Source organism: Maylandia zebra, linkage group LG8 (genome assembly GCF_041146795.1).
Source record: "Maylandia zebra isolate NMK-2024a linkage group LG8, Mzebra_GT3a, whole genome shotgun sequence".
Taxonomy (NCBI): Eukaryota; Metazoa; Chordata; class Actinopteri; order Cichliformes; family Cichlidae; genus Maylandia; species Maylandia zebra.
Window position 1 is genome coordinate 17,743,272 of NC_135174.1, and position 21,647 is coordinate 17,764,918.

The 21,647-nt window shown below is 38.9% G+C and overlaps 2 protein-coding genes across 14 annotated transcripts in view; one reads left to right on the top strand and one right to left on the bottom strand.

The window, feature by feature from the left end:
• Positions 1–2,414: 2,414 nt before the first annotated feature.
• casp7 (caspase 7, apoptosis-related cysteine peptidase) lies at positions 2,415–12,314 on the bottom strand. 11 transcript variants are annotated; one of them, XM_023153827.2, is made up of 7 exons: positions 12,208–12,314; positions 11,702–11,820; positions 8,220–8,371; positions 8,001–8,129; positions 5,913–6,088; positions 5,516–5,714; positions 2,415–5,369 (listed from the first exon to the last, which is right to left on the bottom strand). In XM_023153827.2, exons 2-7 carry the CDS (start codon positions 11,815–11,817, stop codon positions 5,143–5,145), a joined length of 999 nt encoding a protein of 332 aa, XP_023009595.1. In that variant the 5' UTR covers positions 11,818–11,820; positions 12,208–12,314; the 3' UTR covers positions 2,415–5,142. The 11 variants fall into 11 exon arrangements, with proteins under 11 accessions (XP_023009595.1, XP_023009597.1, XP_023009596.1 ...); XM_023153829.2 differs by having other exon boundaries at positions 5,516–5,654; positions 8,220–8,368; positions 11,702–11,823; positions 12,208–12,313; XM_023153828.2 differs by having other exon boundaries at positions 8,220–8,368; positions 11,702–11,823; positions 12,208–12,313.
• A 1,676-nt stretch (positions 12,315–13,990) lies between these two features.
• The window catches only part of nrap (nebulin-related anchoring protein), a 30,606-nt gene continuing 22,949 nt past the window's right edge, over positions 13,991–21,647 (top strand). Inside the window, exons 1-17 of one of the 3 annotated variants that reach the window (XM_076887511.1) lie at positions 13,992–14,245; positions 14,624–14,718; positions 14,953–15,040; positions 16,208–16,312; positions 16,637–16,735; positions 16,877–16,984; positions 17,126–17,230; positions 17,349–17,456; positions 17,552–17,659; positions 17,743–17,850; positions 18,540–18,656; positions 20,322–20,426; positions 20,573–20,680; positions 20,860–20,964; positions 21,119–21,217; positions 21,299–21,403; positions 21,540–21,647. In XM_076887511.1, coding sequence (XP_076743626.1) covers positions 14,180–14,245; positions 14,624–14,718; positions 14,953–15,040; positions 16,208–16,312; positions 16,637–16,735; positions 16,877–16,984; positions 17,126–17,230; positions 17,349–17,456; positions 17,552–17,659; positions 17,743–17,850; positions 18,540–18,656; positions 20,322–20,426; positions 20,573–20,680; positions 20,860–20,964; positions 21,119–21,217; positions 21,299–21,403; positions 21,540–21,647 — 1,737 coding nt within the window. In that variant the 5' untranslated portion in view covers positions 13,992–14,179. Of the gene's footprint in view, positions 14,246–14,623; positions 14,719–14,952; positions 15,041–16,207; positions 16,313–16,636; positions 16,736–16,876; positions 16,985–17,125; positions 17,231–17,348; positions 17,457–17,551; positions 17,660–17,742; positions 17,851–18,539; positions 18,657–20,321; positions 20,427–20,572; positions 20,681–20,859; positions 20,965–21,118; positions 21,218–21,298; positions 21,404–21,539 lie in introns of all 3 variants that reach the window. The other 2 variants (XM_076887513.1, XM_076887512.1) reach the window with 2 other exon arrangements.

Genomic DNA, 21,647 nt, shown 5'->3' on the forward strand with positions numbered 1-21,647 from the left:
TCTAGAAACAGTCACATTTTCTGAGGTAACAGCTTGCTTCAAAACCTCTTTGTGTGAGGTATATATTACTCACATGTGACACAATAGGTACCTACAGTACAATATTTTAACAGAGTAGAGTGCCCAGACATACCAAACATATTTTGGGGGAAATACCGAAAGGGGAGAATACCCTGAAAATCAAGTTGTGGCGTTTACCAGTACCTTGAGCCACTTTATTTACTGCACAGCCTGTTTTTCCTTACTGAAAACAAATGGAGCATTTCCTGGTGCAGTGGAATGACAAATCGATTCTTAGTTGACTAACAAGATCCAGTGTTTAGATTAAACCTCAAAGCAGAAACCTCTGGTTAGAACTTTGATTGACAGATATTAAAAACACCTCTTTAGCTTTTCATTACTTCTTTAATCTCTTTCTTTTGTGTGAAATTGGAATTTCTAAGACACTGAAACTGGCTGATCCAGACCTGACTGAAATGGATGACTTCAAGATTAAACAGCTTCTAAGTCTTACATCAGTCTATTGTTGTTCATCAGATCTTACGATCCTGTCACTGAAAAGATGTTGCAAGCTATGAGTTTACCCAGAAATAAGAAAAGATAAGATAAACCTTTATTAGTCCCACACGTGGGAAATTTTTGGTACACGAACAGTGAAAACTTAAGAGAAAGAAGAGAAAAACAATAGAATAGAATGAGATAAACATGTGCCATTGCACATCAAGGAGAAAGGGAGGCAGTTACAAATGTGTATGGGATGTGTGTGTGTGTGTCTGTCTGCACATCTGTGGGCCTCTGCAGACACCATGTTGTAGAGTCTGACAGCAGTGGGGAGGAAAGGCCTGCGAAATCTCTCCGTCCCACATCGTGGGTGCTGCAGCCTGCCACTGAAAGAGCTGCTCAGTGCTGTCACAGTCTCCTGGACGGGGTGGGAGATGTTCTCCAGCAGGGATGACAGCTTAGTCACCATTCTCCTGTCACTCCCCACCTCCACTGGGTCCAGAGGGCATCCTAGAACAGAGCTGGCCCATCGGATCAGCCTGTTCAATCTCATTCTGTCCCCTGCAGAGATGCTGCCGCCCCAGCAGACCACACTGTAAAAAATGTCAGAGGCCACCACAGAGTCATAGAAGGTCTTTAGGAGTGGGCCGTTCACTCCAAACGACCTAAGCCTCCACAGCAGGTACAGCCTGCTCTGTCCTTTCCTGTCCCCAACCCCCGGGCTATGGACTAGTACCGGTAGTGAGTCGTTTGCTTTGTTTACTTTGTTGATACAGCACCGCAGCCCTGATTACAAGCAAGTCTATGTTAGTATGAAGTAATTTTTAAAGCATTTCTGTTTTAGATTTACTGCACATGTTGTTTACCATCATTCACGTGTATGCATACCAGAGCTTACATATCTTTAGAGTTAAATAAGCTTTGGTATGTATAACCAGTATGTGATGTAATAGGATTATTGAAACAACAATTAAACAATTAGTGCAACAATTTATCGAAACATGCAAACATACATGGTAAAATTAAGTCGGCAAAGGAAAAGTGGAAGTTTGTTCAACTCTAATAAGCTTGAAAGTCAATATTTGAAACACCTTGATTTTTCAATAAAGCCTCAACTTTCTTAAGCAAGCTTTCTTATGCTCTCATTATTTCTTCAGCTGCTCTAAAGGAATCATTATCCAGGTTTCCTGAAGGACGTTCAGAGGTCTTCTTAGGGTCTTAGCTGTCTTTTTTTCCGTTCTCTATCAAGATGATCCCACATTGGTTCAATAACTTTCACATCCAGGCTCTGGGGAGGCCAATCCATGACTGATAGTGTTCCATTGTGTGTTTTTCTATCCAGGTATGGTTTTACTGCATTTACAGTTTAAATGATTTTTATTTTATTTTTAGGTTTGAATGATTAATACATCAGTGTTAAGAGTTTATTTTCATTTTTATTGCAGATTTTAGTTCATGGACTAAACACACACATGCAAACCTGAAAATAGTAGAAAAAAAAAATCACCCGAGTTGTCTTACAGAAAATATGATATTAGTAGTTCATCCGCTTTTTAACCAACTGTTTTCATAATTCAAAGAGATGTTCCAGCATAGATTGACTTACGGTAAAAATCTCATTATAGGATGCCACAGGCATGATGTTATCAGTAAGGTGATTCAGATCTTTGGCTTGGTTGAAATGAGCAAAGTGAACAACTATTATCACAACATAAGTCATGCTTCCTAGCGGGAAATACAAAAGCTCCAAAAATGAGCCCCTCCTTCTCTGTGCTTTTCACAGCTTATACAGTAAACCCATTCAGTGAGCCAGATTAGACTTTGCTAGGGCACTGCTGGTCTGCAGGTCTTATGGTTTGACATTCACGACCTAAAAAAAAAAATTAATGTTTTTAAGATGACAATGAGAGAAATGTTTTTAAAAACTTTAATATCCATTCTGATCCTGGAATGTTTTTACCAATACAAGTACAAATTTTAGGTGAGCACTGAGTGAAACACATGGAAACATTTAAAAATACCCAGTGACTTCATAATATGTTTGTATGTATGTAAGCACCATCCTACCAAAAAACAATGTTTTCAATGGGGTCTGTTTACAAATGTGCAAGACAAATGATACAGACTTCACTACATTATAAAGTGTGTAAGTTTAATACAATGAACTGTTTACATGAGCATTTCTTTATTTTGAAGTTGTTTAAATAATGTATTGCCCCAAATAAAAAAGAAATAAATCATGAATTCAGTCATTCATTTTCCCAAATCTTTTCAAATATATTCCTGAGGACAACAGCATTTAAAACCTGAAAGCATTTAAAATTTCTACCCCTAAACACATTTTCCCCCTTTTTCAACTCCATTCCACAATAAGCGGAGCAAAAACTCCTTTTGGCACAGGTTAGGCACTACATCGCTCATCACAGATCCATGTGTTGAGAAGATTTAACACTTGTGGGTACAATGGACACGGATGGGGAATACCATCCTGATTAAAAAAAAAATAATAATAAAATATATTTATTTAATTAAAAAAGCATAAAAAAGCTAAAACAAAATGAAACCAACTGCTGAACTTCCCCCTCTAAGGTACTGAGACATGCAGTTATATGAATTATGGTAAAAACCTTTTAGAAAAAGCGAGATTGTGGACATGTGGAGTGTGTATGTTCAGAATGTCAGTAATAGCTGCCTTTGTAATTAAAAACACTCAATAACACATTATCTGCAGAAACAAACTTTGTTTAAGTTGAAACAAATTAATTAATTCATTAAATTGTTTAGAAATTTGTCTGTACCATCCATCCATTCTCTGCCGCCTATCAGAGTTCAGATTGCAGGGGTAGCATTCTAAGCAGAAAACCCAGGCTTCCCTCATCCCACCACCTCTTCCAGCTCATCTGGGAGACACGAAGTTGTTCCCAAACCAGCCAAGAGATGTAATCTCCCCAGAGTCCTGGGTTTGCCCCGGGCAACTGGTTCCTTGCTATATGAAGAGGTGGTGGCTCTACTCCACCTATCTTTAAGGGCAGGAATGCAGAGCGACCCGTAGAGTGACCTATCACTTCACACTCGACCCCTCAAGTGTGAAGTGATGGGAATGAGAATCAGCCCCTCTAAGTCAGAGGCCATGCTTTTAAATGGTACAGAGCCCACTTCAGGTCTGGGACAAGTTAATACCCTAACTGGGGGAGTTTAGGGTCTTTGGTGTCTTGGTCATGAGCTCTTGTGGTGGTTATATGTCCTAATTGCATAAGGAAAGCATAGCAACAGTTTAAAAAAATGAATAAAAGAGATTTGGTATGAGACTGATAGTTTACTACTGTGTAGTGTATAAGCAGAGAACATAAATGTACTGAGTAAAATGATTTGGCATTTGTGCTTAAGGCACATAGTCTTAACCTGAGTTCAAGTTAAGACTATGATATTTACAAATTTACAACACAGCTTTGGACATTCTTTTGTCTATCTAGTGTTATAATCATACAGCATTTATTTCATTCTTTAGTAAAAATATTGAAGAAGAACTCTAAAGATAACAAGCAGAATCCATTACAGTTTTTTGACTGCATAATGGTGCATAGATTAACTTATTTGAGTTTAAATAGGGCGGACTCTATGCTATGCACTTGACCCAAAACCTCACTGAACTAATCATTACACAGCAAACAATCACATCTTCCTAACCACTATGGATATGAAATTAACATGACATTTACCCACTTCGTGGACATTAAAGAACCTGAGGATACCAGCTTTCTGCTACAAACTAAAACTTGCTAGGAAGGCTGAGACAAGAAGCCTTTGGCAAGAGGGTTGACATGTTTCTGATCTGTTTGTCTTTTCTTTTGTCTCTTTTTCTGACAATTGACAGTAGAAACTTTAAAATACAGGTAGCTGAAAATGATCTAAGTCATTTTAAAAGGCATTTTTCTCTTTAACAATTCATTGCACAGGGTCTGTAATGAAGGCAGGTCCCTCAACACTCCTACAGCAATCAAAGTTCTAGTAATCACTCATTTCAGTTTCCTACTGAAGATTTCTATAAACTGCCTAATGAATCTTAAAAGGGGCTTAATTTAGTTTTTCAAATCATATTAGATCAGTCAAAATGACAAAATGTCTTTCCACTGGGAGTCGTATAATACCAAAAGCCAACTTTTGCCCATCCTTGCTTGCCCGTGTTCATAGGGTTCAGTCCCTTCAAACATCTACTGCAAATGCTGGAAATGGTGTGACGTATAGACGATTCTATAAACCCACAAAACCTGGCAGCAAATTTTCTGGGCTGGTAGAATAACATGGATATTTCACAACGCCTGTCAACGAAGATCAGATCAAATGTGACACCATTATTCTGAAGAAGTGGAAGAATGTGAAGAAGAGGAAGAAGTTTCACTATCAACACATGAACGCCATGTGCCACTGTAATGTTTTTGTTTCTCATGTAGTGCTTTTCGGCCCCAAGTCCACATGCAAAATGTCATATGTGCATGAAATATGAAGCGTCCTGCCAGGCCTGAATCATCCCTGAATGCTTTGACTGCTTAATCAGTACCTGAAACAGTCTAGTCTAGTCAGTCTAGTTAGTCAGTCGGTCAGTCTGTGTCACCATTACAGTACAGTCAGGTGGATCGGCAGTCAGTTGAAATACAGTTCTTTTGTCAGCATAGAGACCACACAGGGAATCTGCTTCTTCTCACTGAAGCGGCGGTCTTCAGACCAGGACTCAAAGCTGGTGGCCACCATGTAATTGACCCGTGTCAGGATCTGCATTATCTCCAGCTGTTTTCCAAACTCGTTCAGGACGTTGCAGAGCGCCTGTACAAACCAGGAGCCACGCCCAGGATTCCTCCATGAGTAATATCCTGGAAAATAAGCATCATTAGTGAGCAATGAAACTAGAAATCAGTCAAACTAAACTCTTCAGGAAATGCTTCTCCACTTATATATATACCAATTGTATTTTACTGTAAGGAAAAATATGTTGTTTAAACTGGGATTTCAGGTTTACCTGGTACAGTGGAGTAGGCAAAGAGGAAATCAGCCTCTACGGGGATCTTATGTCTTGGATTTGCATCTGTCTCCAGGGCATCATTTGGTGGACCTGAATCTGTCTGTATACCATCATCAAATTCTGAACCCCTACAAGCCTGGTGAAGTAAATGAAATGACATTTCATTGTGATCCTGAGTAGTTTTCTCATCGATGACCTGGTGAAGCAATTCAAAATTAACTGTTTTTAAAAGCTGAGATAAGCCAAATTCACCTATTTCCACAGCAAAGAACTGTTCAAACTGCCCATTTGGGTGAAAAGTAGCAAATAGAAGTTCACACAAATCTGTAACTTAACACTGCTATTGTTACAATAAAAGACTTTAGTCACACAATCAAGTATGAACCATGCACACCTGGATGAAGAAGAGTTTTGGCTTTCCCACTAAGCTTTTGCACTTGTCCCCCCTGAACAGCGAGGTCATCGTTTTGATGGGCATGGCTCCGTCTGTGCCGTAGATCATTCCTTCCTCGCCGTGGCTCAGCAGGATGCAGGCGAAACACGAGCTGTCACTGTGGTCTTCTTCCGAGGCTGAACCACACACACAAACAAACAAACACTGAACTCCTAGCTCGACTCAGGCCTTGTTAAACCTGTCTAGATCAATGAATAAAGTCAGTCCCTAATAGTTACGTCTGAAGTTTATTTAGCGTGAATTTGAGATTTCAGCTAAGTTATATATTTAACTGATAAAGAATGATTTATAATGCAGCCCATCAAAATATTTAATATGCCAGTGAGCCCTTTGTTATAAGAAGAAATTTATCAGCATCACTGACATGACAGGTTCATATAGTCTTATGATCATAAAACCTGGTTATTGGACTTCCAGTTACTTTGATTAGAGACACATCTGGCTAAATTTAGTAGTAGGATGTGTTACTTTTATACCAGTGGTGGTTGTTAAGAAACAAGAATTATTAATTTAAACTTGCACATCTTGGTCATTTTACAACAGGGATGTCTAACATAAGGCAGAATCAGGCCAAGGAAGACTTTAATGGTAGGACTGTGCGATATGACCAAAAATCTCATATCCCAATATAAGACATTTATCGTCCTGACAACGATATATATCAGAAAAATGTTACATTTTCTGTAAATTATGTGAATCTCAGGCAACTCAGCTTACGTGAAGTGTTTTCAGCTGGGTGTCGTGTAACTGGAGTCGAGTGTTTTGACCAATGCATGAAACTATACATTTTTAGGCATTTTCTTTATGAGTATTTATTACACGGCGTGCTGCTGAGAAAAGCCTGTTTTAACGTTTAAGTCCAAGGTTTATTTTGAGCACCTGACATAAACGTTCTCCGTACTCTTTCACATGATTCTAGCATAGGAGGTAGAAGAGCCTTGTTTGAGTGTGAGGTGGGGACTGGTTTCCTGTATAATTTGCATAGTACAGTTTTCTGGTCCGTGTCAGACTTTTCATAACCAAACCATGTCCATGCAACAGAGGTGGCCCCTCGTTTAAAAATAAGTTCCTCACTTTGTTTTGACAGGTCCTTTAGTTTGTCATCATTTCAGTTTATTTTGAAAAATCTCAACAGGATCTTCAGCTTTATTGTGAAAGGTTTATGTGGAAAATAAACAAAGGATGGTGGCGCCACACGTTGCTAATGACAACGCGTAAAAATAGTGGCTTGTCCATCCGTAGTGTGGTTATTTTAAATATAAGAGAAAGTGAGAACTTTAGGAAATTAATAAAACCACTACAGTGACCATCAAAACGATGAAAAAATATTGCCGTAAACGGTTTATTTTGCGACACCACAAAACAAACGATAGCGTAAAATGAAACGATAGACATTTTCATATCGTCATCCGATATCATTATATTGAACAGCTCTACTGGATGGCTTTGAAAAATGTGAAGGAGAGCACAAGTTTTGTACTTTTTACAGGTTTTCCTACTGATAGAGATCTCCCTATCACCATTCATATTTCACTTAAGTAAGTAAATAATAGATTTCTGTAATTTTACACATTTGCTTCTTACAATTTAAGACTCATACTGACACATTTCTTTCATCTACTAAAGCAGCATTTCTTTGTCATGTTGAAAAACATACACGCAATGTTGAACTTGTGCTCATTTTTCTAATATAAAAATATCTAAGTGACTAAATGTGTAGTTAAATATCTGTACAATGACAGAGAAGGAAGTTTCATTTCGCGGGCCCACAAAAGATCAAAGAGGGTGTATATGACCAAAGGCCTCCCTGTTTTACACATTAAAAGGCACCAGATTACTAGTATATAACTATATGTAACTAAATAATACCCTTTGTGCTGCTAACCCTTCCGTCAACTACAGTGGCTTACAAAAGAAAATATATGCCTACATTTGGATCTAAATATTAAATATGAAACACCATCACAACAAAAAGAAAAATGTAAAAAAAAAAGAGAAAAGTCTCGTTATCTATATGACATGACTTACCCTCTCGGAGAAGACGCTCCATCTTCTCACATGTCTGATCGTTGTAAAGAATGACATCAAAGCCCAGGTTCTTGAAGCACTTGTAAAGCTCGCCTGCGTCTCGATCCGTGCCGTTGCGTACATTCATCCCTGTCAAAAAAGAACGCTTACATTACAAACTCAATATGCAATAACACTGAGCCAAACTGAATTTATACGTTTGAGTAAGGTTTGCTATACCCGTCTTTTCATCAAAGTTTTTGTTATTGATGATGATGCACTTTCCCACTCGCCGGTGGCTCATCTTATACTGGAATGTTGGTGAAACAATTCTGTAATGGCTTTCAGAAGAGTAGTCCTGCTCCCGCGTCTGGCCATCCTTATTCTTCCTGCTTTTATACAATGACAATAAAAAAACAGTTATATTATATTGCACAGCTAAAACAGTTTGTCAAATTTCTCTCAGTTAAAATTTCCTGCAGCTGAGATGTCTATTTAAATACAAAAAAATACTACAAATGAATGATCCTTAAGTAAAATTTTCAAAACAAGTAACACACATTAAACTGAAAACAACACGAACTACTTACTTAGAAACCAAAGGGTACATACATTTCCAAATAAGGCATTAAAGTCACGGCCAAAGTTGGTTGCAGAAATCCAAAGGAAGATTTAAGGAGAAACTAGAACATTTTTGTTTAACGCAGATAATTGGAAAAAAAAAAATCATAAAAACAGCAATCTATACTGAGCAAGAAGAAATCCTCCACGAGTGGTAATTCTCACACACCTGTCATATTTCCATTCTTTACAATATCCATCCAGATAGCTTAGCCAACAGTGACCCATTAGGGACTCACAAAATCAAGGCTTTTTCCAGAAGAGCCTAGTCAACAGCTTACTCAAGCATGGGAACAATGCACAGCAATGTGTACCAACAGTGTTGCGTGCTCACTCACAGGCTGCCCAGCCATATTAGAAAAAAACAAACAAAAAAAACATGTGATCCAGAACTTTTTCTAGCCCCCTCCCACTTCCAAATTGTGCCAACTGTACCAAACAACTGCACGAGGCTGTGCAAAGAGCTGAGACCCTGGGCACTGCAGGTACAGCAGGAAGACAGTCGAGCGGAATAGGAGGCCGTTGCGTCTGTCTTACCTGGGTTCGTCATTAAGCGCTACGCCACTCTGCATCTGAAATGCGTTGCTTTCGTCTTGTGTCTTTTGTTCCCTCACAAAAAAACAAGTTTCTCCAAACCTGGAAGCGTAATTTTTGGTTGTGTGCTAGGATACTGACATGCTCTCTGTTCTGGATGGAGACCTGACTGGGGCGGCGCACTGTGAGGCCCCTGAGTCAGCAACCTCACCATCACACCAGTGCTTTCTAAAGGCCTATTCACACATGGCCCCTGTGCCTCGCTCTCCCTGCTGAGGTCAGACAGGGCAACAAGTAGCTCCTCTGCTGACAGGTACAGAATCTACCTGTATGGATTTTCATACTTGTTATCTACACTTGTGACAAAAGGCAACTAAATAAATAAGTAAATAAAGAAAATATTTCTTTCCAAGAAGATATTCCTTTGATGAACACCAAAGCACACTACAAATGATTAATAAATGAATGTGAATTTCATTAATAATTCCTTAATATAGTATTTTTTACATCTTCTATTGCTTGCTATCTTGATATTTTTGGGTAAGAATCTAAATTCCAGACGGAGCGCAGAGCCTTTTTGCTTGATTACCAGTGTCTGAGGGAAAACACAGCTGCCGTACTTTATACTTCTCCATTAAAAAGGTCCAGAGTGCCACCTTGTGAGTAAGACTGGAATAAACAGCTCTTTGTGTCAGTGATCAGTTTACAAAACAAATTTGCATATTGTTAAAAGGCCCACACTCCATAATATAATGAATGCACATTTTGAATGATTTTGGCCTCAGCTATGGTCTAATTTTGAGAAGCCACTTGAGGACTGACCCCTGTCCCTGAATTAGACTTAAGATTGATTTCATGTTCTGTGACCCATTGCCTTAATTGGGCTATTCAAAACCAGGTCGCTGTGTAAAATCAAGGGTATTTTTACAGTCTACTTTTTTAGGTTTTGATTAGCTGTGAAACCACAGTCACCTTCAGATACTGAATCCAGGATCTTACTGAGAGTGCTCGGCTGTGTGTGGTCCAAAAATAACTGTGTGGTTGTGGACACAAATCCTATGTGGAAGTGGTTTAATCACCACAATAGTTTTACTTGAGAAAATGAGCAAATACATGTCTGAGTAATTTAAATCAATACACTTTGGGTTTAATTTCTTTTCTAAATTAGAGAATAATAAAGCAAATTTCAACAGAAGACTACCATTGAAATAAAAAGACGAGCCACAAATTACTTGCAAACCAATTCTAATAGTATCTACAGGAATACTGAAGCAGTCAGAAACAGAGTTTTGTTATAACTTTTGTTATTCTATTCTGTAAAAACCTTCTTTTTAATTTTATGCAAAGTGCGAGCTTGCTTGCTATGTTTATGTGTTATGACGTGTGTACTGTAAGATCTGTGGGGCATATACAGATGTGGAAGAACCATGAAAAAAAAGAAAAGAAAGTTTGCACATCCAACACAAACAAATCATAACAGGTGACAATATCCCCAGAAAAATATAAGCAAATTAAAACAGACATAGATTATGCTACAGATGATAGGATGGTTTAAAAACTACACACTCACCAGCCACCTCATTAGGTACATCTGCTCAATTGCTTGTTATTGCAAACATCTAATCAACCGATCACATGGCAGGAACTCAGTGCATTTATGAATGTAGACATGGTCAAGATGATCTGCTAAAGTTCAAAACTGAGCATCAGAACGGGGAAGAAAGGTGACTTAAGTGACTAAATGTGGCATGGTTACTGGTAGCAGATGGGACGGTCCGAGTATTTCAACTACTGATCTACTGAGATCTTGTCACACGACAGTCTCTGGGGTTTAGAGAGGAAGGTCCAAAAAAAGAGAAACTATCCAGCGAGGTTAGATGAGGTCAGCCAGACTCCGTCAAGCTGATAACATTCGTAACAATCAATTTAGGTAGAAGAGCATCTCTCACCTTCACACTGGCTCACCAGCTTAACATTTCTTCAACACTACAGCCTATCTGAGGGATGTTAACCATCCCTTTATGCTTGCAGTATAACCTCCTGACGGCTTCTTGCAGCACAATTACGTGCTGTGTCACAAATCCAGATAATTTCAAACTGGTTTCTTGAACTTGAGATGATCCCCAAGATCTCAGTCCACCTTTGGGATGCGGCAGAGTGAGAGTCCCACTATGGATGTGCAGCCAACAAATCTCCTACACAGCTGTGTGATGCTGTCATGTCAATATGGACCAAAATCTCTGAGGGAGGTTTCAAGCACCTTTCCATAATTAAAGCACTTCTGAAGGGAAAAAAAAAGGTCCAATCCAGTACTAGTATGGTGTACCTAACAAAGTGTCCAGTACATGTACCTTATCTTGATACAACCACAGTAAATGAACACACACCTTGTAAATGAGTGAGGGAATAATAATGAAAGCAAAACCCACAGCTTAATACCTATATTATTACAGTACGTAGATTATTTGCGTTATACTGAGTTTATTTTTAGGGCCCAAACTTATGACCTTTTTTTCCCTCGAAGGTTAACTGGTTTTCATGTTTAGAAGCAATAAAAAGGAAGTCACCTCCCAAATAGCAGAAATCTCCCTTTGCGGTCAGGCTTGGCGTCTGTTTCGTCTGTCACCGGCCCATCTCCCCCACCCTCTCCAAGTTCAGAGGGTTCACCGGCGTATCCAGCCATCTTCTTCTAGCACACAAATCGAACATAACGTTATGGTTTACTTAACCTACTGCTTTCCTTACATTAGGTGTAAACTAACCACACGTTGGCGTTATTTTGAGACAAGTTTGCCTCACTTCCTTAATCTTCTTCAGTCCCACCTCAACGGTTTGAAAACGGACAGCTAGCAAAATTTAGACTGCTTTTATTAACACTTTGTCACATTGAGGCATTCAACTTGACTTGTTAGCTTCATGTCTGGTTAGCATGTAGCAGAAAAGCGACTTAGCTAAAAATACATAAATAAACTTTTCATTTTCTTTAAGTATACCTAAAGAGATTAATACACAGGAGTGAAGTTAAGCTGAATCGTACTGTGTTACGCGAACTTTGCTGTAGCACTAAAGTTACCTGACTTATTTTCGTTCTCCAAAGTGTCTCCTTCTGAGTTTCTGTCCCTTCTTCCTTGTGAAAGAAAGAGAAAGTACGGTTTGACTTCTCGCGACTGCGTAACTGCGTCACAGCACTGCGTCCCTCCTACCTGCACACTTGGCACACTTGTTTTCTGAAAGGAGAAAAACGACTAGTTGTTTGCAAATAATAATAATAACAACAACAACAACAATAAAGGATGCAGTAAAAGCAAGATTGATTTATGAAGGTTTATCTTTTTTCTCTTCCAAATGGGAAAGGTTTTAGTTGCTCTGGAGCAGAAATATTCGTGACAGCATTTACCTGTAGCATATTGATCAAATTTATATCCACAAACGTAAATTAAGGCTTTTTTTCTGTGCTGGCCGGTGAAGACATAATAATACAGCATAAAGCGAATAATCTATGCCAGGTATGTATATTAATTTGTTTAATGTTGCCCTAAATTACAAATGGAAGGAAGCTCAGAGCCTTCGATATCAGTCTATGTTTATTACTCTGGTGGCAAGTGTGGTTTTCTATGTGAGCTGGGGCAGCAGAGTGCAAGCAGCTGATGCCAGCAGAATGAACAAACTAAAAGGCTGGTTCAGTTCTGGGAGTGGAGCGTCAGACTCCAGTAGAGGTGTGAGAGCAGGATGCTGAAGAAACTCCTCAGCATCATGGGCAATCTATCCCACCCGACACATGCCTCTCTGATTGGTCACTGCAGCACACACAGCAACAGCCTCATTGGCCCAAAGGATCTCTGAGCACTCCAAGAGATCCATTCTATCTGTGGCTATTACACAAGTCATTTAATTGTTATTTTCTGTATCTTGGTTGCTAGTAATTCAAGCTTATTTAGTTATTTTTAAAATTATTTTATCTAACAGAGTATTTCTGTTTCTGCTCCTGTTTCTATTCTTATTGTAATGAAATTGTAAAAGGCACAAGAAGTCCTACTGTATCTTAGACTAAAACAGTTGATCCATTAGAAAATCAAAGAAGCATTTTAAGACATCACAGATAAAATGTCACATTATAGACTGAAGTTAATAACCTCAAACATCGAACGTCTCTGATCACGCAAAGAAAAGTAATATGTTATAACTGACTAATTCCCTAATATGAAACTATTTCCTTCAAGTATAAGAATACTCTATAAACAATTAATTTCAAAGTATTAAATATTTACTCCTATTGCATATTTAATCTATCAAAAATCACAAAAAAAATCCTATGAGGTCAAGGTATGTGACCTATTATCACAGTTAGATTAAAAACCTCAACCTCATGACAGTCTTCCTACAGTGAATACAGCCCTGACCCTTTTGAGCTTCAGAGGGTCTTGATTGCCTCATTTTATGTCAAAAAAGCTGTTTGCTAATGTTGCGTTAACCTTTTTCTTTAGTATTCACTTTTTGTGTATTTTTTTCTCGTATGTCTGTATTAATCCTGTGTCATTATTCTTTACATCTTTTGTAAGTCTACAGAAACTTGCCTTAAACAAGCAGCCTACACTTTGTGTTTACATGCATGGCTGATGACTTGACTAAGTAAAAGTATTACACAGGGAATCACAGTTTTATGTTGTTAGTCATGTGGAGATACTCAAAGTTGAGGTAGCTGTCCAACTGAGGATCATTACACATATAGATTGACACGTGAACTCTCTGTCACTCTGTTTCCCCCTCACTGCAGACAGACAGCTGGACTCGGCCAGTCTTTGAGCACGGGGCACAGAAGGGGGGTGGTCCATCATGGGACATGGTGTGAAGTAAGAGCCAGTTTCACAGTCCCACAGTCACAGAGCTAAGTTTTCAGCCACCAGAGACGCACTACCGCTACTGTCTGGGATTCCCAGTTCCTCAGCTAAAGGGCCGTCTGTCCGTCTGACTGACCCGACTTCATTTTGGCCAATAGTTTTATTGGTTTTCCCGAGAGATTTTGAGAAGAAGGGAAAACATTCACCATGCAGTCTTGCGCCAGGTGTGGGTTTGTGGTCTACCCAGCTGAGAAGATCAACTGCATTGACCAGGTAATACATTAAAGCATTTATAAATAAATGCCTTCTTGGGTTAAAGTGAACTCTCAAATGTGTCTGTGTTAGCCATAAAACTAATAACAGCTGCACAATGGTTATGGATATAAGATTGTTTTTAATTAAAAGACTGGACAAAAAAAAGACTTACAGTTTAGCAGTGACATTAAAGCTTTAGAGAATCGGTCATTGAGTGGAAAAATGTGATGTGATTACTGATGTTATTCTGGGCCTCTTATTAATCAGATATAACAGAAATTACTTGTCCAGCATTTTTTCTCTGCTTAATGAACTAGATTCCAGTCATGTTTCCTCTGAACACGGATTTAAAGATTCATGGTCTGTCTTTCTTTTTCTTTCTTTCATTTTTGGCAGAATTGGCACAAAGCATGTTTTCATTGTGATGTCTGCAAAATGGTACTCACTCCAAATAACTTTGTCAGCCACAAGAAGAGGCCATACTGCTCTGTGTAAGTAGGAGTCAATGCTACTGCAATGCCTATTGAGCGTTTGTAGTTAATCACCAGACATGATAAAAATAAATAAAAACGTAATCTTTTTTTAATGAGTAAAGCACAGAGGAGGCAAATTAACTGCATCTTAGTAAACCACGATTGCACAATAGCCAGGGTCCCATTTTTAACGTTGTGAATTACACCTGGTGTGACCATGTTGGCAACTATATGTGTATCTCATCCTTTCAGGCACAATCCAAGGAACAACACATTCACAAGCGTCTATGAGACCCCCATCAACATTAACGCAAAGAAGCAAAGTAAGGCCAGCAGTGAGGTAAGAGGACATCCTGAGCAAAACCACAGCAGCAGCATGCATGCCATACAACATGTTTCAGTCCTCTGACTCACTGGCATTGTTGTTGCTGTCTATGGCACTAGAGGAAAGACAGTTTATGGCTGTGTCTACTCTAAAGATTGTTATTTATACTGAACACCGAGGTCTAAAAAGGCAGTAAAAAACTTGAGATTTGACCCTGAGCATTTGTATCCATTACTGTTGGATCACAAAGGTCTAAATCCTTCTTTACGAGAGGTGGTCGGTGGTTCTGAGGCCGTGGTGACGGAGGTGGTTTGGAATGGAGACTGGCTCAGGTTATTTCTGTTTCCCTGACAGGGGCTAGATACCCCCCTCCACTTAGCCCACTTTATGCTTCAACGGGCTAAAATTATATGTCAGGAAAAACAGCTTCACATCCCTTCCTCTCCTCTGCTCAGCCACCTGTTTCTGTCTGTCTGAGTCTGTCTGTGCCTCTAAGTTCACGCAAGGCTCTCATGCTTATATTAGCAGTAGGCTAGCAAGCGCCTCGGCTACTGTTTTAAGCCACTGGAGGGATGTGGGAATTAACATTTCAACATTTGATCTGAGGGCTGACCTCGGATCGTGAGTGGCCCTCAACCCCCTGTCTAGATTTACCCCACTGAACATTTTAAAAGTGTATATCTTGCTTGGGTTAACATGCAGCTTTTGCTTTCTTATTCCTATTGATTGTACTTTATACCCTTTAGGCGATGATGCTCTAGAGACGTCACTCTGTCCTGTGTCTTCCTCTGACATAGAGCTATTCTAAGATTAGTTTGGGATGGTTTTTACAACTCTAGGATGATATACAAAGTACTCTATTCTGGTTTGTTCTGGGCAGGTCTTGTACCATCTTGAGTGGAACATCTTAGTTATTAATACCAGCTCTCTAACATTATCCCTTCATCATTTAGCTTTTCAGCTCAGGTTCTCCTGCAGCACAAGAATAGAGAGATGTTTGGCACTGTTTAAGTAAAGCAATACCAGTTAGGACTAGCAGTAAAAAAAATATATTTTTATTTTTAGGTGATTAGTAGCATCCAACTACCAAAATGGATGCTGCAGTCACATGTGCAGCGTCTGCATGTGCAAATGCTCGCTGGCCTTGGCTTAATGCTTGTCATCCATGTGCCATCCTTGTAGCTGAAGTATCGCGAAGATGGCGAACGCTTTATGTCCACCTTCCACTGTGACACGAGATCCATGGAGCTGAAGAAGGCTTGCCTAGCCAATCAGATGGCCAGCCAGGTGAGCTCCTGGGAGAGCAACTGGCCATTGAACCCTTTTAAAGGGAATTTTCAACCCAAATTCTTATCTTTATCAAATAAAAGAGAGAAGAATTACAAATTATTCTTCAAACTTCCTAATTTCTTCTACTTTAGTATTTTAATTCAGCCAAATCTTTTGTCTGTCATGAGTAAGCACTTGTTTATTTTTTGTATGATTTCACATAAATGAATTGCATGGCTTATTTAACAGGTTCATAAAAACCTTGCAAGATGCATAATTGCCTGGTTTAGGAACATTTGTAATTGACCATGTTTATCTTTTATATATAAACCGGCCTTTCAGTCTCAGTCTGAGTTCTCACAGCAGCAGACCTGGTATTCAGGGATGGTGAGCAACCAGGAGATAGTGACAATGTCCCAGGCACAGAATACCATCAGTGATGTGAGTACACGTTTTTTTCTCACTGGTTGTTGTGTTGTTGTATCATGAGTATATTCTATTTAAATAGTTGATATAAAAAAAACTTACAATTTTTAACAGTGTTGGTCACATGGCTGATTTTGTGGCTTCTTTTTTGTACAGGTCAAATACACAGAAGAATATGAGCAGTCAAAAGCAAAGGGTAGCTTCCCTGCAATGATCACACCGGGCTACCAAACTGCCAAGAAGGCAAATACCTTAGCAAGTAATGTAAGTGGATTTCATTTAGCTTTCTGTACCTCACAGAAAAGATTAAACTTCACTGATTTTCCCTTTCTGTTAAACAATCCATGCAAGTTTATCAAAAATTCAAGAGGCCAAATAAAAATGCTTTGTTGTCTTTCTCTTCAGCTGGAATATAAAAAAGGACACGAGGAAAGAGTTTCCAAATACACAACATTTGTGGACCCCCCTGAGGTGATTCTGGCCAAGAAACAAGGACAAATTGTTAGCGATGTAAGCCCTTCAGACATTGTTGACTTTTTTTTTTTTAACTAGCTCTGCTCAACTATAAACATATATATTCTTACAATAATATATTTATGGATATGAGGCATCACCTCTTTTTCATCAGTATGCCTACACAGAAGAATATGAGCAGCAGAGAGGTAAAGGTAGTTTCCCTGCACACCTTACGCCTGGATACAAAATGTCAAAGAAGGCCACTGAGCAGGCCAGTGACGTAAGTAGTACAAAACAAAAAACAAAAAAAACAGCACACACATATGCAAGTAAATACTAATGCATGTAAATGCTGTTGTTTTCATGCTGAACCAGATTAAGTATCGTCAGATGTACGAACAGGAGATAAAGGGGAAAGCCAGCGCTGAAGCGGCTGTTACTGAGATTGTCCATGCCAAAGAAAATGCAGAGAACTTCAGCCATGTATGAAAATTACTGTCACTGTTCCATCAGTTTGTTTTAATTCAAAGTGAACTAAATAAAGCAAAGTGCTCTCCTGTTTCCAGATTGCCTATACTGAAGAATACGAGCAACAGCGAGGCAAAGGCAGTTTCCCCGCCATGATTACGCCTGGTTATCACCTTGCAAAGAAGGCACAGGAAATTGCCAGTGATGTAAGTATCAATCTGACTGTGGACCCAGTGAAATATTTCTAAAAGCTGTAAGTATCTTTGACAAACATGTAATTGGTCCATCTTGGTAAATGGACTGAGTCTTATTTAGCCCTTTTCTACTCTCCCAGCGCACTCAAAACGCTTTATACAACATGCCACATTCACTTTCTTCAGTGCTTTCTCACTAGCATTCACACTCTGATGGATGAATCGGAGAGTAACCTGGGGTTAGTATATTGCCCAAGGATATTTGGCATGCAGACCTGAGGAGCCAGGGATCAAATCACAAACCTTCCGATCAGCAGATGACCTGCTTTACCTCCTGAGCCCCAAATATGTTGAGTCTAACATTTAGATGCTTTGTTGTGTAGGTGTTGGAAGGATTGCATGTAGTTATAAAGGGAGCTTGTATCTGTCATCTAGTCATGTGGACTAGTAGTAAATGTTGTCAAAACATTGCAGAGTGTAGTGTGTAAGAGTTTCAGCTTCATCAATCAAGTGTCCTTGTCAACACCGGGCAGAATAGCAGACGAGGGACAACAATGAGGAGACTTGATGTCATCATTCTCTAAACTATCCGCAGTGAATGAATTAGACTCTGTTTGTGTGTGTTCCTCAACCTTGCAGGAGCAAAACTGTTTGTCCTTCTCCTCCTGCAACACGTTTAGTAATTTTTCATCTCTTTCCAGTTAAAATACAAGAAAGACTTAAACAAGATGAAGGGCACGTCACACTTTCACAGTCTGACCTCTGAGGATAATCTGGCACTGAAGAACGCACGAAAAATCAACAAGATTGTCAGTGAGGTGAGGCTCGTGAGAAGCATACAACCTTCGCTAAATACATTTGTGTGTCTAGATTTATTCAGAGCGTAGGGAAAGAACAATGTGAATATTCAAATAGCTTTTTGTCTAAGCAACAGTCAGTCTCAGGTGAATGTATGTATGTGTGTTTAAGAGTGGGAGATATTGGGTGTACTGTGTCAGCGTCCAGCAGACATGAAGCCTCCTGAATTGCATTTTCAGCATCTCTGAAATGCTTGTGTGGTGAGGTGACAGCTTACCTCCAAGGTCATGGCCCATCCTGCCAAACTAAGGTTACCTCACACTGCGCTTTATTTTTAAGAATCTATTCTTAGCCTTAAAAATATGTGTGTTAGAAATTAGCTCTTATTCTGAATCTAATTTTCCACCAAAACCACACAGACACATTATCTCAGTTTTGTTTTTTTGTTTTATGCTTCAAATAATGTTTATGATATAATGACAGACTGTAAATAAAGAACATAGCATGGTTAGTGAGTTGCATTTTAAACCCTGGAGTGTAGTCGTTTTGGCTTTTTAATCCAAAAGTAGAAATATTTGGATGAGAAGTTATCAGCTAACACTAGTGCTGCTCTATACTGCGAATTGTAAAGTATTTTAAGTAAATACAGGGCAAGTATTTCAGATACCAATGCCCACACTGATACTTTTTAACCTATAAAGGCAGCTTGTGTAGCAAAGAGCAGCATGTCATGATTTTAAAAAATGAATCATCATCATCATCATCATCATCATCATCATCATCATCACATTTAATAAACACTAAATCACTTTCAGTTTTAGTTTACACAATAAAACACACTTTTCAGCTTTTTATTGCTTATGGAAACTGTTTTTTGGAGACCTGGAATGTAAATGTGCCTGTCTCTAAAGCACTTTGTGCCAGTTTCTGTTGTGCTATAGATTTGACAGTGAACACAAGAGTACTGAGGTATATTTTTGCATTAAAAAACAAATATTTAACCCAATTCAGTGGACTACATACTCAAGTAAGAAGATAGAAATAAAATATCAATCATATAGCACTACTGTCGATCCAAAACCAATACCAGCGTTGGATTAATCTGCCCACCACAAGCTAACACTAGCAAACGTGATTAGCATGGTGCATCAATAGACTTTATATTAGTACTAAATGTGATACTGGTATTTCACTCACCACGCTGGAGCACAAAGCATTAGATTTCTCAGATAATTTTATGAAAATATTTTAAATAGCTCCAACGATTCAAACAGCATCCAGAGGTTGAGATCAGTGACTTTATTTGCACTTAAGCATAAAGCTAGCAGAAAAGAGGGCCCCAATAACAGCCATGATCACATAACTTCAAGCACCAGTGTTTAAAGGTGAGGTTTCCCCTGTGTGATATTTTCATGATAAAGAGACTGACATGTTAAATAGGGAAATGGTTTTAATGTTAAGCTCAGCAAAGCATGTTTAAGATTAAAGGTTGGTCTCAGAGACTCTCGAGTGATGATGGAGTGTCAGTGATGGTGACTGATTAGTGGGAGGAACTTTACTGTATATTTAGCCATGTAGGCACCAATGTGCCACAAAGGATCAGCTCTCACTGTGGAAAACAGAAAAATGAGGTTGCAGTGAAAAATGTTACAGCTTGGCTGCTTTATTTTTACGTTTGCTAACAGGTGGAGTATAAAAAAGACTTGGAGAACAGCAAAGGACACAGCATCAATTTCTGTGAGACCCCACAGTTTCAAAATGCAGCCAAGGTTGCCAAGTTCACCAGTGATGTAAGTTTAATCGCAAAAACAATGTCAAATATATATATTTTGATAATTTTGTAGATTTTTTGACACCCTACAAACAACGTATTTATATATTAATACCTGATATTAGCACATGAACATGTTTCTTTTTAAACAAATATTTTCTATAGAACAAATATAAAGAGAAATACACTACTGGTATGAAAGGCCACTATGAAGACTCGGGTATTGATAAGAAGACCATGCATGCCATGAAAGCGAGGAAGCTGGCAAGTGATGTAAGTCTTATTTTTAATCAAATCAGTGTATTAGATCTGCTTGGTTGGATTTGATTTCATATTACACGGATAAAAAGAAACAATTTTACATGTTTAATTTGTAAATAGAAAATGATAAACTGTCAACTGTCTGTGCGAGTGATTTTATTGATGTGGTGGTTTTGTCCTGCATATCTCAGATTACTTATAAACAAGGCTGTGAGCAGGAGCAGGCTGAATACAACTACCCGGCCAATCTTACGCCAGGTTACCAAAGCCAAAGAAAACTGGATCCACTGAAAGAGGTACAGCCTCCAACAATATAATTAAGACAAAGGGACATTTTAACGCTAAAAGGGTTTTTTTTAAAAGCACTTAAAATCAGAAAAATTATTCAAATGTAAAGTCGGTTCTCAGATAGCAAACTTCATCCCAGCGCTGTTGTCATTGTGGTTGCAGAAGAACTACAGGCAGCACATTGACCAGGTGAAGTACAAGTCAGTGACAGACACACCTGACATTGTTTTGGCCAAGAAAAATGCTCAGCTTGTCAGCAACGTAAGTAAACAGTATAACACCATGCATAACACTTAATAAGTTTCTTATTTTTTCTAACCATGTAATTCATGTGGCCTCTAGTTAAATTACAAAGCCGGGTATGAGAAGACAAAGCATCAGTACACACTATCCCAAGACCTGCCCCAAATCCAAAAAGCCAAAGCCAATGCTGCTTTGTGTAGCGATGTAAGTTTACTCTTCTCACACTTGCATCAATAGCTTACCTTCACTCGTCATGCAAGCACCCAGAATTCAATACCAATCCACATGATCTATCTTGTTATTGGCATTATGATGCCATAACCCATTTCTGTTTCTTCAGATTAAATATAAAGAGGAGTGGGAGAAGACAAAGTTTAAAGCTTGTGAAATTGGTGTGGACGATCTGAGCGTCAAAGCAGCCAAGGCCTCCCGAGACCTTGCAAGTGAC